Consider the following 14,381-nt stretch of genomic DNA (forward strand, 5'->3'; position numbering starts at 1 on the left):
AAATTGCAAGGTGTCGAGGCAACAGAGAGTGACTGCTCATATTTTTCCACTCCACATTTTGACAATCTGATTCAAGTTGTTTTAGTTTAGTAGAGTTTTTACTACGCTCCCAACAGCATAAGGTCATCTGAGCGCCACAGGGGGGGTGTCAACAGAGAAGTCCATACAGGGAATCAGGCTTACTCTGCTCACCTCTCTAGCTTCAACAGCACAAAGTCTGCATCGACTATCAAGGCATCCCCGAAATAGCAGGTCACAAGAGTGTGAAAAATATACAAAAGAAGTAGACGAAAAATGGCAATAGTAAGGATTAGGAAAGAAGAAGCAGCAGTTCCCTGTTGCAGTTCAGGCACAGTTATGAGCATGAGATTGATGAATCAGCCCATTTACAATTCTACTGTGCTTGAACGAGAAATGTCCCCCCTTTGGGAATGACCTAAAGACACTACAGTGAAGGTTAGGTATCAAACAGGGAGCGAGAAGTGAGGAGTGAGGTGATATAAATTGAGTAACTTTAAATTGGGAATGGACAGAGAAATAACTATCCACATCTACACATCAGAACTTTTCCTCGTATCTTGGACATGGCACAAACTAATGCAGCTGAGGTAAGCTAAGACGAGAACCACAGGGCTCCAGTGAAGTTGGCTTATAAAAAGAGAGCTTTTCCTATAACAGATCATATTTTCTCAAGCATGACATTGTGAGCACAATATAAATTTTATGAAATGCCTCACATTTATTGAGGTACATAAAATGGTATGATAAAGAGCAATTTATTCTAATAATCTCTTGAAAGCATTAGTAATTAATGAAAGTTTAGAGGTGAAAATAAACCAAGAAACAACATCTGGGCAAAAAGAAAAGACACCAATCTGAATCACAACAATATTACAGACAAAACAACAAACTAACTGAACAAAAGAGAACTTATACAGTACAAACAAATTCCTAACAAAACTGAAAATACTTAAGTCAGTATAAAAGAATTTAGAGTACCGGTACCTTCAAAATCAGAATGTGTCTCCTTTAAACTTTAAGGTAAGGGACCCTATTAAACGAAAAAATCGATCACTTAAGTAAAGATCAGTTGCACTGCAGGCTAAACAACCAACAGTTAACTACCCCTGAGATCTAGACGGGGAACACAAAAATGAAGAAGACAACAACACAAAAAGTAACACTTGTTTTCACTCTCATCAGGCCCATTGCTCATGTTTCACCTAACAAAGACAAGCCACAGGGCAAAACCCTTACAGCTTCTGCTCAAAACTGAATCCTCAGAGCTCAAAAAGAGACTGAAGGATATATATATCTTTGGTCATCAGTTATTGTTTATATGATTGAAGGATGTGACATTTTTACTTATTCTTAATATCTTTACACATTATGGAGGATCTAATAGAGAAAGCAAAGACACTAAGAACACAAATGGGTCAAGTTGCTCCCTGAAAACAATAATATGCCATTACTGACAAAGACTATTTAATGGGAGTGAATAAAAGCTATAATGCCAACACTGCCTTAATTTAAAAAGGGAAACGAAACCTTAAATCATTAATATAACGGCAAATTTATTTAACCAAACTGTATACTCAAAGAGTGTCAAAAATAATATCAACAGAAAAAATAAAAGTGGAATAATCGATAGATAATAAAAAGAGTCAACAAATGGAGAAAGAAAATAAAAGATGACAAACTCAAACATAAAAGAGACATCTTCCTCCCACTCTCTGAGTACAGTCAAATCTGCTCAGATGACAATCCGTCAGAGACAATCACATACAGAAACACCCAGTTCTCACTTTCCCACTAGCAGTTTTTAAGAAATTATTGTAATGATACTATCCAAGATGTCCACCCGTCTAACACAACCACTTTTCTCCTTTACAATGGATGTCCGTCTTGGACAATTCCGACGGTAATAGTTCATAGACAGAGAGGACAAGTCATAGAAAAGTGAACACTCCTGGCTCTGGCTCATATGTTAATGACGCCATTTTTTAAAAGAACTACGCCAACAAATTAAAAAATTACAAATCTGATAATATCCTCAAAAAAATAAAAATATCGAAACTGAAGTTATAAATTTCATGAAACAAAAACTAAATGCTTTATAATTATTTCTACTATGAGCATTAGTATTTTGTTATACTACAGCTGGCAAGGAATGTAACAACATGCATATTCGCATTGAAATTCATAAACCTCTAATATTAGAGTGGAGGGGGTGGGGGGGGGGGGACGACAAAATCAAAGTATTTCCACCTCCCCTCTCCAGTCTCTGAGCACTAAAGCTATAACACAACAATTGAACTTTGTGGCTGTGCACTACAGCCTTGTCTTCACTCCTGCCTGAAAACACCCTGAAAAAAAACAATGAATTTCATGGGAAATGCTAACACACTGACATTTCAGGTCCAAGAAATAATAATAATAGATAGATAGCATCTGTACAGGGCAAATTCCTGCTGAACAGTGAGCTCTGTGCGCTTTGCAGGCTATATTATTACCCAAACAGACCTGATAACATTCTGAAACAATCTCAACTTCCTGGGAAGCACACAGGGCCAGCTACCATTTTATAGGGGCTAAAACACTAGCATACTTACAAGATCTTTTGCTGTCTATGGTCAAGTACCCACTCCCACCTGGGTAAAGTGAGGAAAACTCATGTAAGGTGCTTTTCCCAAGAACACAACGTCGTGCCTAACACTCGAACCCCTGAGCCCACAACCTCATGATTGCAATTCCAGTAGCCTAACCACTAAACTACGGAAATAACATTTATATGGAGAAAAAAATTTTGAGTTTATTCTGCTTCTGTATTTCCCTGACAGATCTCAGGGGTAGAAGACAGTTCAATTTTTAGAGCAAATGAATTTCCTTTGATGACTGACTGATGTTAAAATATGCACCTATGATCCTGGCTGATAGAAACTCATCCTAACCTTCCTTTAACTACAACAGAATCCTGCTCTTAACGTTTTAATGTTACTCAAACTGTACCTAAACCAAGCCAAAATGTCCACAAATCCATAAAATTATGAATTTTCTCCACATAACACATGAAAGAATTCTACAAAACAAGTTATTGAAGGAAATCTTAATGAGGGGGGGGGGGGAATTGCAAGAAAGATCATATTCACAATACATACACACCAAAGCAAAAATAATTGTCAGAGGTGTAAAGCACTTACTACAGTCAAACCTCGTTATACCGCCTACCTTGGAACGAGCATGAAGCTGACGGTAAAAGGGGATAGCACCAATTGCCATCTTGACTATTGGTAGAGACAAACAAATCCATTGTGGTCAATCTTGACTCATCTAGATCTGTCATGCGTGATTGCCAAGCAAAAGAAAAAACGAGTAGCAACTAATTACATGTAGACCTACAGCTCCGACTGAACTTTACGTAAATTCAACTTAAAAATGTTTTCGGATATCAGAAGCGAGGCTATATTATGTGTCAAAGACCCCGTAGACGTACTTTTTTTTAAACCCGGTACTCCTCAGTCCCCAGACAGCCTCAGACCTTTCACATTGTACTGTGAATCCACACAAGCCTCACGTGCTCCCGTCAGCCTTTTGGTCATCAGGCTCACATTTGGCAATACCAAATGTTTTGCCGAAAGGCCGAGGAGGTGCAGTTCCTTTGTAGTATTCATAAGCAACTTTCAAATGACATTCCAACTTTTACATGTAAACAAAATTATTGGCCAAAGCTTAAAATAATACCATTTTCATTATCAGGGCAAACCAGGAAAAGAAGCTAAAATAGGCCAAACTCGCAGAGACGCATTTGGGAAAGAGAAAATCTAGCAGCCACCAAGTGAGTGCTGTGCACCTCTGAAGCCCAAGTCGCCGGTGGTATAACGAGGCAAATTTACATTAGTTAAATAGGGACTATACAACTCAAGACAATTGGCGGATGACAGTGTAAAGGCGCAAACACTACGTTTATATAGACGTCCATTTTCGTACACTAGCAAAACCTGGCAGTAAGCGAGGTTGGCAGTACAATGAGGTTTGATGGTGCATAGGGTCTCAAGTAGAATCTGAAATCATTTTTTAAAAAGGAATACACAAAATTGCAAAAACTCAAAACATTGAAACCATGAGAAAATTTAAAAAGATACACACTGAGTGTAACAAAACCATAAGCTGGAAACTTTAAAAAAAATAAGTAACACATAACAGAAAACAAAAGAAACCTCAAGAATTATAAACATCAAACGGATAAAAAGAAGAAAAAAAAAACCCTTTCAAGTGAACTCAAGCCACTGAAATGCTTGTCATTTCTGATATTGGAGAGCTCACTAGCAGCCCAAGCTCTAGACAAATCCATCTTTAACTGATTCAGCCCGCAGCACCGTCTCCCTTTCTTCACATCGCTTTCCTCTCTTCTTTTTTCCTTACCACTGACATTCCTACCTTTTTTCTGGTGTCATAGAATAGTATTTTTTATTCTGAACATCTGAATACCACACACAGGGGTTTTATCAAATTTAAAGATTTCTTTATTATATTAACTTTCCATGAAACCGCCCATGAGGTCACAAAGCGACCACATATTATTTGCGTCCGGGGTCAAAATTATCTGTGGGCTGAATCAGTTAATTTGATAAAACACTCGGAAGAATCAAATTAGTGTCAGACCACAGACGAAATAACATTAAAACATCTTAATTAAACCCCAAAAAAATGTCTTCCTAATAGTTCCCCAAAATAAAGATGAGTATTCTTGAAAGGTTATGCAAAGAAACGTTAAAAAATGTCCTTGACAGGGGGTAATAATTAGTGAAAGACAAAAAGAGTCAACAAAAGTAAATAGAAATTCATCAATCCTTCCCATTTTGCCCACAAATTCTAATCTCCATGTGCAAACAAAGTGAACAAACCAGCAAAAAAAGTACATCTGACAACACATAAAAATAAAGAGGTAGGAGGATTAGTATCAGTTCTAAATTCTACTGACAACTTCAACTTTCCATGAGAACTATTGCAAGGAAAACAAAATAAATGAGAAAACAAACAGATGTTTAAAATTATGCTGAGAAGTAAGGAGCTCAATGGAAGGCATGAACTGTTTATGGTAGGATTAAGATTTTAAAATGTCCTGTAAATATTCATGGACAAAATTTCATCCAAAATCCTTGCTTCTGGTACATATACAAAGGTAATCACAATTATTGCACAAAATACTTCTGTCCACTACAGTATTCAAGAAATCTCAAGTGAAATCTCTTCTCAGTCAGATGAAATGTCAATTTGAATATCCCAAGTACTCAATATTCTTATTAGAACATCAACATACCTCTCTATAATACATTTGGAGATCTAGCTGCTGGATACTTGTTCAATACTTTCAACTTTCATTGTAACAACTGATTATCTATGGCTTGTCATAATGAAATATATATAGAGAGAGAGATAAATAGAGAGATCTTTAAAGCTGAATATTCTATTTACAAGAAAAGAAAACGCAGACATCAAGGTAGCCGAGGCTGATGGGATTCTCCACTCAGAAGGAATACAGTACAACGAATACTGTACACTCACAATTAAATATGTGAATACAATTTTTATATTGTTTTAGTATTACACACAGTTAACGAAGAGAAGGTTGAGATAACTTGTGACTAATGCTTCTCTTATTTTAACGGTAACAGACGCATAATACAAGCACTTCTCACCCCCAAAAAAATCCTTAATTCAAAAAGAGACAAAATGTGTTCTCAGACATCAAGAGCTAAAATGTAAGTTTGCATATCTCTTCAAGACAAGCATCTTCAAAAACAACTTAATTCCCAAAAGAATGGATCCCAGCTGCCTTTGAGCCTAACATAACACTCTAACTTGAACCATTACAGAAAATAAGCTGTAGCAATTCTTAAAGCTGAATAATAAAAAACAAAAAACCGGCCAAAGAAGGAAGCATCCAAACGAGCCGCATATCCATCCATCTCCCTCAATAAAATAAGCTCTCCATAATTATAACAGTAGACTGTACTTATATATATATTTATACATATTCCCACTCAAAAGCAGGGTCTATGTAGTTAACGAGGGGCATACCAAAAGGTTTTTTTTACCTGACCATGAAGGAATAAAGGTAAAAAGCTGAAATTTGGTACAAAGCTTGGCCTTTCTCTATTTAGCTGCCTCCCACAGTTACACATTTTTGCCATCGGCGTATGACCTTGAAAAGACCTTGAGAATAGAGGACCCTTTCAGTGTCAGGAAACCTGTACTTCTTTGACCTCATCATCACTTTCAAAATGCTTTCCTTTTAAATCGTGTTCTTTTTAGTTTGGGGAATTTAAAAAATCAGAAGCGCATAAATCTGGAGAATAGGATAGATGTGGTAAAATTTCATAGCCATTTTCGCGCACAATTTCTGCAGCTTTTCTTTAAGTGTGTGCTGGCGCGTTGTCCTGAAGCAGCAAAATGCCTTTTCGGATCTTTCCTCTGTGTTTTTATTTTAAAGCCTCTAGTAATTTTTTTAGCTGATTAGAATAATGGTTTTTGGTGATCGTATATCCATTTTCAAAAGAGTCTGTCATAATCAATCCTTCTTGGTCGAAAAAACTGATTGCATCACTTTTCCTCTCAATGGCTGCACCTTTGCCTTCTTTGGTATTGGGGACGAGGGTTATTTCCGCTGCATTGATGCAGATTTTGACTCAGGATCGTAGCGGTGGACTCATGTCTCATCCATGGTTACAAGTCTTTCCAAAAATTTAGTTTCATCCTTTTCATACAGACCAAGCAATTCTTAACAATAATCCACACGTTGCACTTTTTGAGGAGGAGTCAACAAACATGGGACCCATCTCATAGAAACTTTCGTCATATTCAAATGTTCATTAAAGATTCTTTCAACTGATCCAATGCTAAGCCTAGTTTCTTTGCTCAAAAGTTCGACTGTCACCCGCCTATCACACAACACAGGTTTCTTGATTTTCAACACATTCTCTTCTGCTGTTGCTGTCACTGGGCGGCCATCACGGCGGCCATCTTCAATGTCCACGAATCCCCATTTGAACTTTTTACACCAAAATTTCATCACAGCATAGGATGGGCAATCAGTTCCATATGCAGCATGCATATTCGTAAAAATATCTTGTGGTTGCTTGCCTTGCAAGAACAAAAACTTCATTACTACCCTGTGCTCAATTTTCTTCATTTTTAAGAAGAAACTGGGGAACAGCATAAGACATAGATCTACAGGTGAAGAAAAAGAAGAAGAAGAAATGGATATGGATTGGACACACCCTGAGGAGACCCCTGACAAGCATCATTAGGCAGGCTTTGACGTGGAACCCACAAGGAAAACATAAGAAGGGAAGACCAAAGATGACATGGAGGCGAGCGGTACGAGCGGAAATTGAAAAAGCGGGGACATCATGGAAACAACTAGAAAAGGATGCACAGGACAGGCTTCGCTGGAGTAATGTCGTTGATGGCCTATGCTTCACTGGGAGTTAAAAAGGGCAAGAGAGAGAGAGGAGAACAGCATACCCCCAATTCACTTTCAGTGCGCTGGTGGTAAAACCTGAAATCGGAAATTCCCCAAAATTGACATGTATTCTAGGAAGATGATTGTTGGCTTTCACCCCAAATTTCAGCTTTCCTCTTTATTTCTTCATTGTCAGGTTAAAAACTTTTGGTATGCCCCTTGTACTATTTCCCATTACCCAGACAGAACCCTAACAGGAATTGAAAATGCCAAATCCCCATTGGCAAAAGATCTTTTTTTTAAATGTGATTGGTGCGGCAACTTAAATGATCATCAATGTGCAACACAATCAATTGATAGGAACAGAAAACTCCCCACAATAAATAATTCTCTCAGTGAAATAGGAATGTGTATAAACTTAAAGCAAAAATACATAATTAAACTTTCACAGGAATGTCTTTGAGCCCAAAGAGAAAATTAACCCCCGTGAATGTCATTTACAACAAAAAAATTTAATAAATAAACAAAATAAAATAGAACTTTTAAAAACTAAATATGTCAGAATATTAAATTTAAATAAACTATTTAGCAAGATTATAATCTGCATGACCCATTATTGGTTTATGTATTCAAAATGCAGGCTGTAAATTTGCTTAAATATAATTAGAGATGAGAACGATAAAAACATTACAATTGATCCATCACCTTTACACAACAATTACTGTGCACCTTTAGTCACAGAATATACCTACTTGCCAGAACATACATATGGCAGAACTGATGTTTCCACCTGTTGTAATAATAAATCTGACTAAAATTAAAACTCAAATTCAAACCTAAATGCGTACGGTACTGGTAATGGGGCTGGGGGGGATGCACGTCAAGCGTAATCACTTGTAAATTTGCCAGGTTTCGTCTGTAAATTTCCCAATTTCGGTCTCATTCAAAATTCTTCATACACAGGCGAACTGGGAGTGCTGTTGTAGGGACACACTTCGTTCCCTAAATGTGAGATGCACTCCACTGTGGGGTTGTGGCCGCTGTCCCACATCCCAGCATTCACTTGTGAGCACAAGCCATACAGGGTGCATGGAATCTTTGGCCTTTTTCGGAAGTCATGTAAGAGTCCTCGTGCCTGTAAAACCAAAAAGTATGAGGCCATTTGTTTAAGTATAAAAGTTGCAAAGCAAAGCTGTTTAAAACCTGTAAATTCTTTGCCATATCGACAGACCGAAGAGCTACAACACAAATGGCTGCTGGATCGGAAAAGTAAAGTAAGTAAAGTATGTATAAAGTTACACTTCCAAGTTCAGCAAGATCATAGAGCATCACATGTGTCTATAGACTGCAAATACAGTCAAACCTGTTCTAATGGCCACCTGTCCGAGACAATCCCCTGTACAAACGACCATTTCCCACCTTACATTTCTTTTATATTCTAATGACAATGTCCAAGACACCCATCTGCCTAAGACACCTACTTTTCTCTTTGAAAATGGGTGGTAGTCTTGAACATTTCAATTCAAATAAACCTAGGATTATTTACTGCTAGGCCCGTCACAGTTTCACTAGCGTCTTATTTGCCAGAAATGTCTTACGATGACCCAAGTTGACCCTCACGGTTTAGCGAAGCGCCTGAGTGACATAATGCTGGATGCACACCGCTTATCCAACTCATCTGATTCAAACGGAGGTTAGTGTTCTGAAACATGAGATACTTGAACCACCAATCACTCACCTTTTTCAGGACCAGCTGCCCGTTCATATGCATGGCTAGACTTGAAAAGTGCAAGAGGATTTCATCAGCTGGAAGACGCTGCTCCACCACATCGTCTCCGTAGATGGCCACAATAGCCACACACACAAACAGGTGGAAGTAATCTGTCTGGTATCGAGCCCAACACGCTTCCCAGATGCGAAGTGCATCATCTTCACAAAACTCTCGTTTAAAGCAGAGTAAAATCCACCTGTGGAAAAAACAAAACGATGCTTTACCAATGTTTCACTAGCATTATTTATGTTAAAATCTGACAGGTCTATAATACAAATGCTGTAACATCATTGTATGTCAATTCTGTCTACAGTTCAAATTTTGTAAGAGACTCACTGAGCACTTTAAGTGGATTTTAAGTGCTGTGCAAGCAATTTATTATTATCATTATTATTATTATCATTAAAAACACTGAGTATCATATCTGTTACATCTTATCTTAAGTTTGATTTAACAGGATGACAGTCAAAAGTGAAGCGTGCTGACAAAATGAGTTACTTTTCGCAATCCACAATGGAGATATAGGCCAAAAATTGACATGAGGGTCAAATTTGTGGATTTCCTATAGAAACTATATTCGGTAACTATAACCTGTCTTTTATTATTTCATACTTACAAATTGTAAAAATTTCACCTTTAAGCATGATGTATCTATTTCCTTAAGGCTTGAATCCGAGAAGTAACTCATTTTGTCAGCACACTTCACACTAAATACTGCCTCATAAAAAAAGCACTAAAACTTCAGAAGTGTTTTAAAGAAACAAAGCCAAATTCACCCTATAAAATGTAAAACAACACTTTTTCATCAAAACAAATCAGTTCTGTAGAAAAAAATAGCACAAACAATTAATCTGAACAAAAAGAAAAATGGTCACCTATGACAAAACAGCAGTTCCAACGCATCTTGCCCCAACAACTTCAGATGATAATGGAACTTTGGTAACGTCACACGGAGTAGTTCTCTGAGAAAAATCTGGAGAGTAACAATAATAAGATAGGAGGCAATCAGAATTTTAAAAATTTAACTCACTATCAGCCACATCAAAAAGGAAAAAAAACTTTCTCATCAATAAGATAAAACAATTTCCTCGCTCATACTTGACCAAAATCACTTTAAACTTTACCTACTAAACAACTGACTTATTTTTTTAGGTTCTGCATAAATGTCAATTGTCATTTTTCTTTTCTCTTAGTCTAAGTAAGAGTTTAACGACACTTGCAACACAATAAGGTCACATAAGTGCCGAAGATTAGAAGTGTTACAAAAGAGCAACAAACACAAAAAAGGAGAGATAAGGACGATAGATGTTTGATGGGAAAGAAGTGGCAAACCACACTAAAGCATCCACCAACCACCTGCCTCTTTTCTCTTCTTCTGAGCATTAGGGCATAAAAAAAAAACTAGCTTGGAACAAACAGCAAGGAGAGAAAATAAATCTATAACAAGTTTAGCAAAAAAAAGTGACAGCAAAAGAACAACAAAATATAGTGATTAGGAGTGCCACTTAGAATAAACAAAGGTTACAACTCCTTCAGCAATGCATCAAAAGAATTACATTTTTTTTTTTTCAAATTTCACACATAAAGCAGGAACAAAGTGTTCAACAAACAAAAATTTGAAACAACAAAGATCTCCCAAATTCAGGATGAAAAAGAAAAAAAAAACTGTTTATGTGCAAATATTGTGTGTCAATGAAACAGTCTCCACATATGAGAAGAGAATAAATTTGTCAGAACAATTATTGCGGTAGATGATATGGCTTAAACATAACATGAGAAAAAAAAGAACAAATTCTAAAAACAATTACTGAGGGTAATTGAAACAGTTTCCACTCATGACACCAGGATACATTCTTTACACCCCCCCCCCCTTCTCCCCAAAAAACAACCTGGGAATATTTCTGCTAGGGTGATAACAGTTGTAAAGCCTATAGAGCATGCTGTAGAGCATAGACGTATGTCGCGGCGGGGTGGAATCAGGGGCTCGTCAATTTTTGGGCATGTGGAGTTATTGGTATCATCTGAAAGCCTATTCATTAGTCTCCCTTTAAATTAAAAAATATCCATCTAACTAGAATAGAAGTCAAGATATTTGCGACTGAAGAAGGTGGGGTTGCCCGGTTTCAGTGGTTAAATTAATGAGAACATGGCCACCCAAGTTTGGTAACATCAATAACTTAAGAGTCCTTGAAAACTGAAAATTCCATATTTTGTGCCTTTAACATTTACCGCCACATCTCGCCGGGCGGTAAAGTTTGTCACCCAGTTTCTTTGGATATTCCCCAAAATGCCTTTGCCTTTGATGGCAAGGGTTTTTACTATATGAGCCTTGTGATGGCAAAGTGTTAAACCAGGTTTTTCAGTAAAATTCACATGGAAATTTGTTTTCATACGAACATAAAAGGTGTTTAGCCAAAAAACAAAATTTCGATAAAAATTGCCAAACTGATGGAAAAATGCCTTTTTCTTCTATTTCTTTAATCTGATGAGCACATAATTTCACCATGATACCTCACAGATTGTTGCTGTAGCAACCAATCCACTCAAGCCCAAATTTTGAGTTTTTTTCTATATTTACACCTTCCCAAAGCTCTATTAAAGACGCACCTTTCCTCATAACCAAAATTCAATTTAATGCTACGGTCAAGGTTAACAAATTTCTTGCTTTTCATACTTCCTTATAGGAAGAACACAACAAAACCTAGTTTTTTGTCTCTGACGTAAAAAGTAACCAAACAGAATTAAGTGAATTGCTTGCTATAGCAACGATATAGTGAGGTGTACTGACAAAATGAGTTACTTCTCGCAATCCACAAATGGGCTCAAACCCGAGAAGTAACTCATTTTGCCGGCACGTTTCACACAGGTCTTATATAAATGCAACTCTTATAATCATCATTAACACTGACCAGCTGCTGATCCATGTCGCTGTCCTTGGGGGAACTGACAAAGATGGTGCGGGTCATGAGGCCGGAGAAGCACCAGTAGGCCTGGGACTCCTGCTGGACCGCGGCCAGCACCGGCGCCAGCAGGTCCGACATGCCCTGGGTGTAGCCCATCAGGGGGTTGTCCACCGCGTAGTTCAACAGGATGTTTCTGTGGTTCGTGAAAATAAATGGCTGCTTTTAAGGACAAGCCGGCTAACCTAGATTTCGGGGGTTTCCAGAAATCTTGACCTTTAGTTTTTTTGAGTTTTAGTAGAGGTTTTACAGCGCTCGCAACTGCATAAGGTCATATGAGCGCCAGAAGATTAGAGGTGTCACAAGAGAGTAACAAAAATAAAAAGAAGGGAAAGTAACAAAAATAAAAAGAAGGGAAGATAAGGACGATAGATGTTTGATAGGAAAGAAGAAGCAAACCACACCAGAGCACCCGCCAACCACCCAAAAATCTTGACCTACACCAAAAGTGGGCATTGCCCTACCGATAGGAGAAGTTTGGTTTCATTGGTGTGTATATTTGTTTAGTAATGGAGAGACTTGTTTTTGCACCCCCCCCCCCTCCTTCCAAAATGGAAGTCCACGATATTCTAAATAGTCGACAGAAGAAGGTAATGGCGGATTCCACACGACTCAAATTTGTTCTCGACTGGAACTGTCAAATGTGCTTTGTTCTATGAAAAGTTAGCTCACCGAGTCGTCAGATTAACCAAAAGCCAAAATGTAAGTCATCAATTGGATTCTCTAAGTGTACCAACTCTGGAATAGTTTGCTAAGTTGAACATGTCACGGAAAGTGCCGGCCTTCTGCGGAACTCCTCCCGTAGTGGGTATCTGACTTCGAGTTGGGGAAGTAAAGGCGGCGTGGAAAGGTACTGGCCACCTTACCACAATATGTCGAAGGCCCAAGAAGTTGTCTCACTAACAAGGAACTCCCCAACGTCCGGATCGGATGCGGAAACTTTTACAATTAATAATAGAATCATCATTATCGCTTTACCTTGAAGTAGAAGAATCAAAAAAGAAAAGTCATCCTACCTAGCCCATAGACAGAGTACATACAAACAAAGCCAATTTAGCTGTTACGTTTCAAAGTATTATTATGTTTTGCTGACAGCGTCTATGGAAGTCGGAAATCGGGACACAACTTTTTGTACAACTCAGGATATGACGAAACGACATTGAAAATCAAACGCACAATTTCGCGGATGTAATTGAAATAGTGCATTCTGAGAAAGAATGATCTGAATAGAGGATTTACAAATTCCTTACTTTCGCCCACTATATTAAAAAAAACCCAGCCCAATGTATTGTCACAAGATACTTGGTAACAACATTGAAAAAAACCAAACACACTTACTTACTTGTTTGGAGAAAAGGCATCATTGCACACGGCACAATATCATAACTGCTCCTCCCACCGCTCAAGGATCCAAGACAGGGTCTGCCTGCTGATCGTGCCAGTTATCAGTTGGTTGGATATTCTTCTGGCGTTTCCACGCAATTTGCTGCCTCCCCCCGACCTTCTAGAGACACCAGCGTCTCTTAGTCTATCCATTGTGTGAAGTGGTGCCTTCATTCCTCCGCCCCCAACCCCTCGTCAAAAAAAGGAAGAAAGAAATTCAGTGAATGTAGATGTTTTGCAAACAGAACTTTATTTTTTTAAAACTGAGAGATCCGAACGAGTCAACCAAATAAAGTGGTTTGGTCTCATTATGAGAAAGGGGCCACAGTAGCCAGCCTCAGTCAAGGCCTATAGCATGCGATTCGATGGCTTCAATGCAGAAGGAAGGACAGGAAAAACCGGATCCTGGAGTCAAAGAAACGCATCCAGGGCACATCCTGGAGATACACAGAGAAACACACCTGGCCCACATCCGACAACTGTATCTCCCCTCGCTGTTTGAAATTTAAAAGGGCAGAAAAGGTAAAAGAAAGTAAAATCCAGATTTTAATGATTTCTTTATTATTATACTGAAATCCCATTTGTGCAGTGAAATAAATTATGAACCATTTTCTGTTCATTGACACCAATATGGGCTTCTTGGCACAGCGTTCCCTTCCCTGTCTCTGGTCCAAAGTCATGTATTTTTGCTCAGTAATTTAATACAGCATTGTGTATTTATAGTATGCATGTGATTGTAAGCCTACTTGTGTGTGCGTGTGTGTGTTTGTGTGTGTGTGTGTGTGTGTGTGTGTGTTTGTGT

At 38.1% G+C, this 14,381-nt stretch overlaps 1 protein-coding gene across 1 annotated transcript in view; it reads right to left on the minus strand.

The window, feature by feature from the left end:
- Nucleotides 1-7,445: 7,445 nt before the first annotated feature.
- The window catches only part of LOC101857929 (TBC1 domain family member 16), a 31,006-nt gene continuing 24,070 nt past the window's right edge, over nucleotides 7,446-14,381 (minus strand). The window contains exons 11-14 of the mRNA XM_005091874.3: nucleotides 12,146-12,332; nucleotides 10,112-10,209; nucleotides 9,204-9,432; nucleotides 7,446-8,600 (exon numbers count right to left, since the gene is read on the minus strand). Coding sequence (XP_005091931.1) covers nucleotides 8,409-8,600; nucleotides 9,204-9,432; nucleotides 10,112-10,209; nucleotides 12,146-12,332 — 706 coding nt within the window. The 3' untranslated portion in view covers nucleotides 7,446-8,408. The remainder of the gene's footprint in view (nucleotides 8,601-9,203; nucleotides 9,433-10,111; nucleotides 10,210-12,145; nucleotides 12,333-14,381) is intronic.

Source organism: Aplysia californica, unplaced genomic scaffold (genome assembly GCF_000002075.1).
Source record: "Aplysia californica isolate F4 #8 unplaced genomic scaffold, AplCal3.0 scaffold00037, whole genome shotgun sequence".
NCBI lineage: Eukaryota > Metazoa > Mollusca > Gastropoda > Aplysiida > Aplysiidae > Aplysia > Aplysia californica.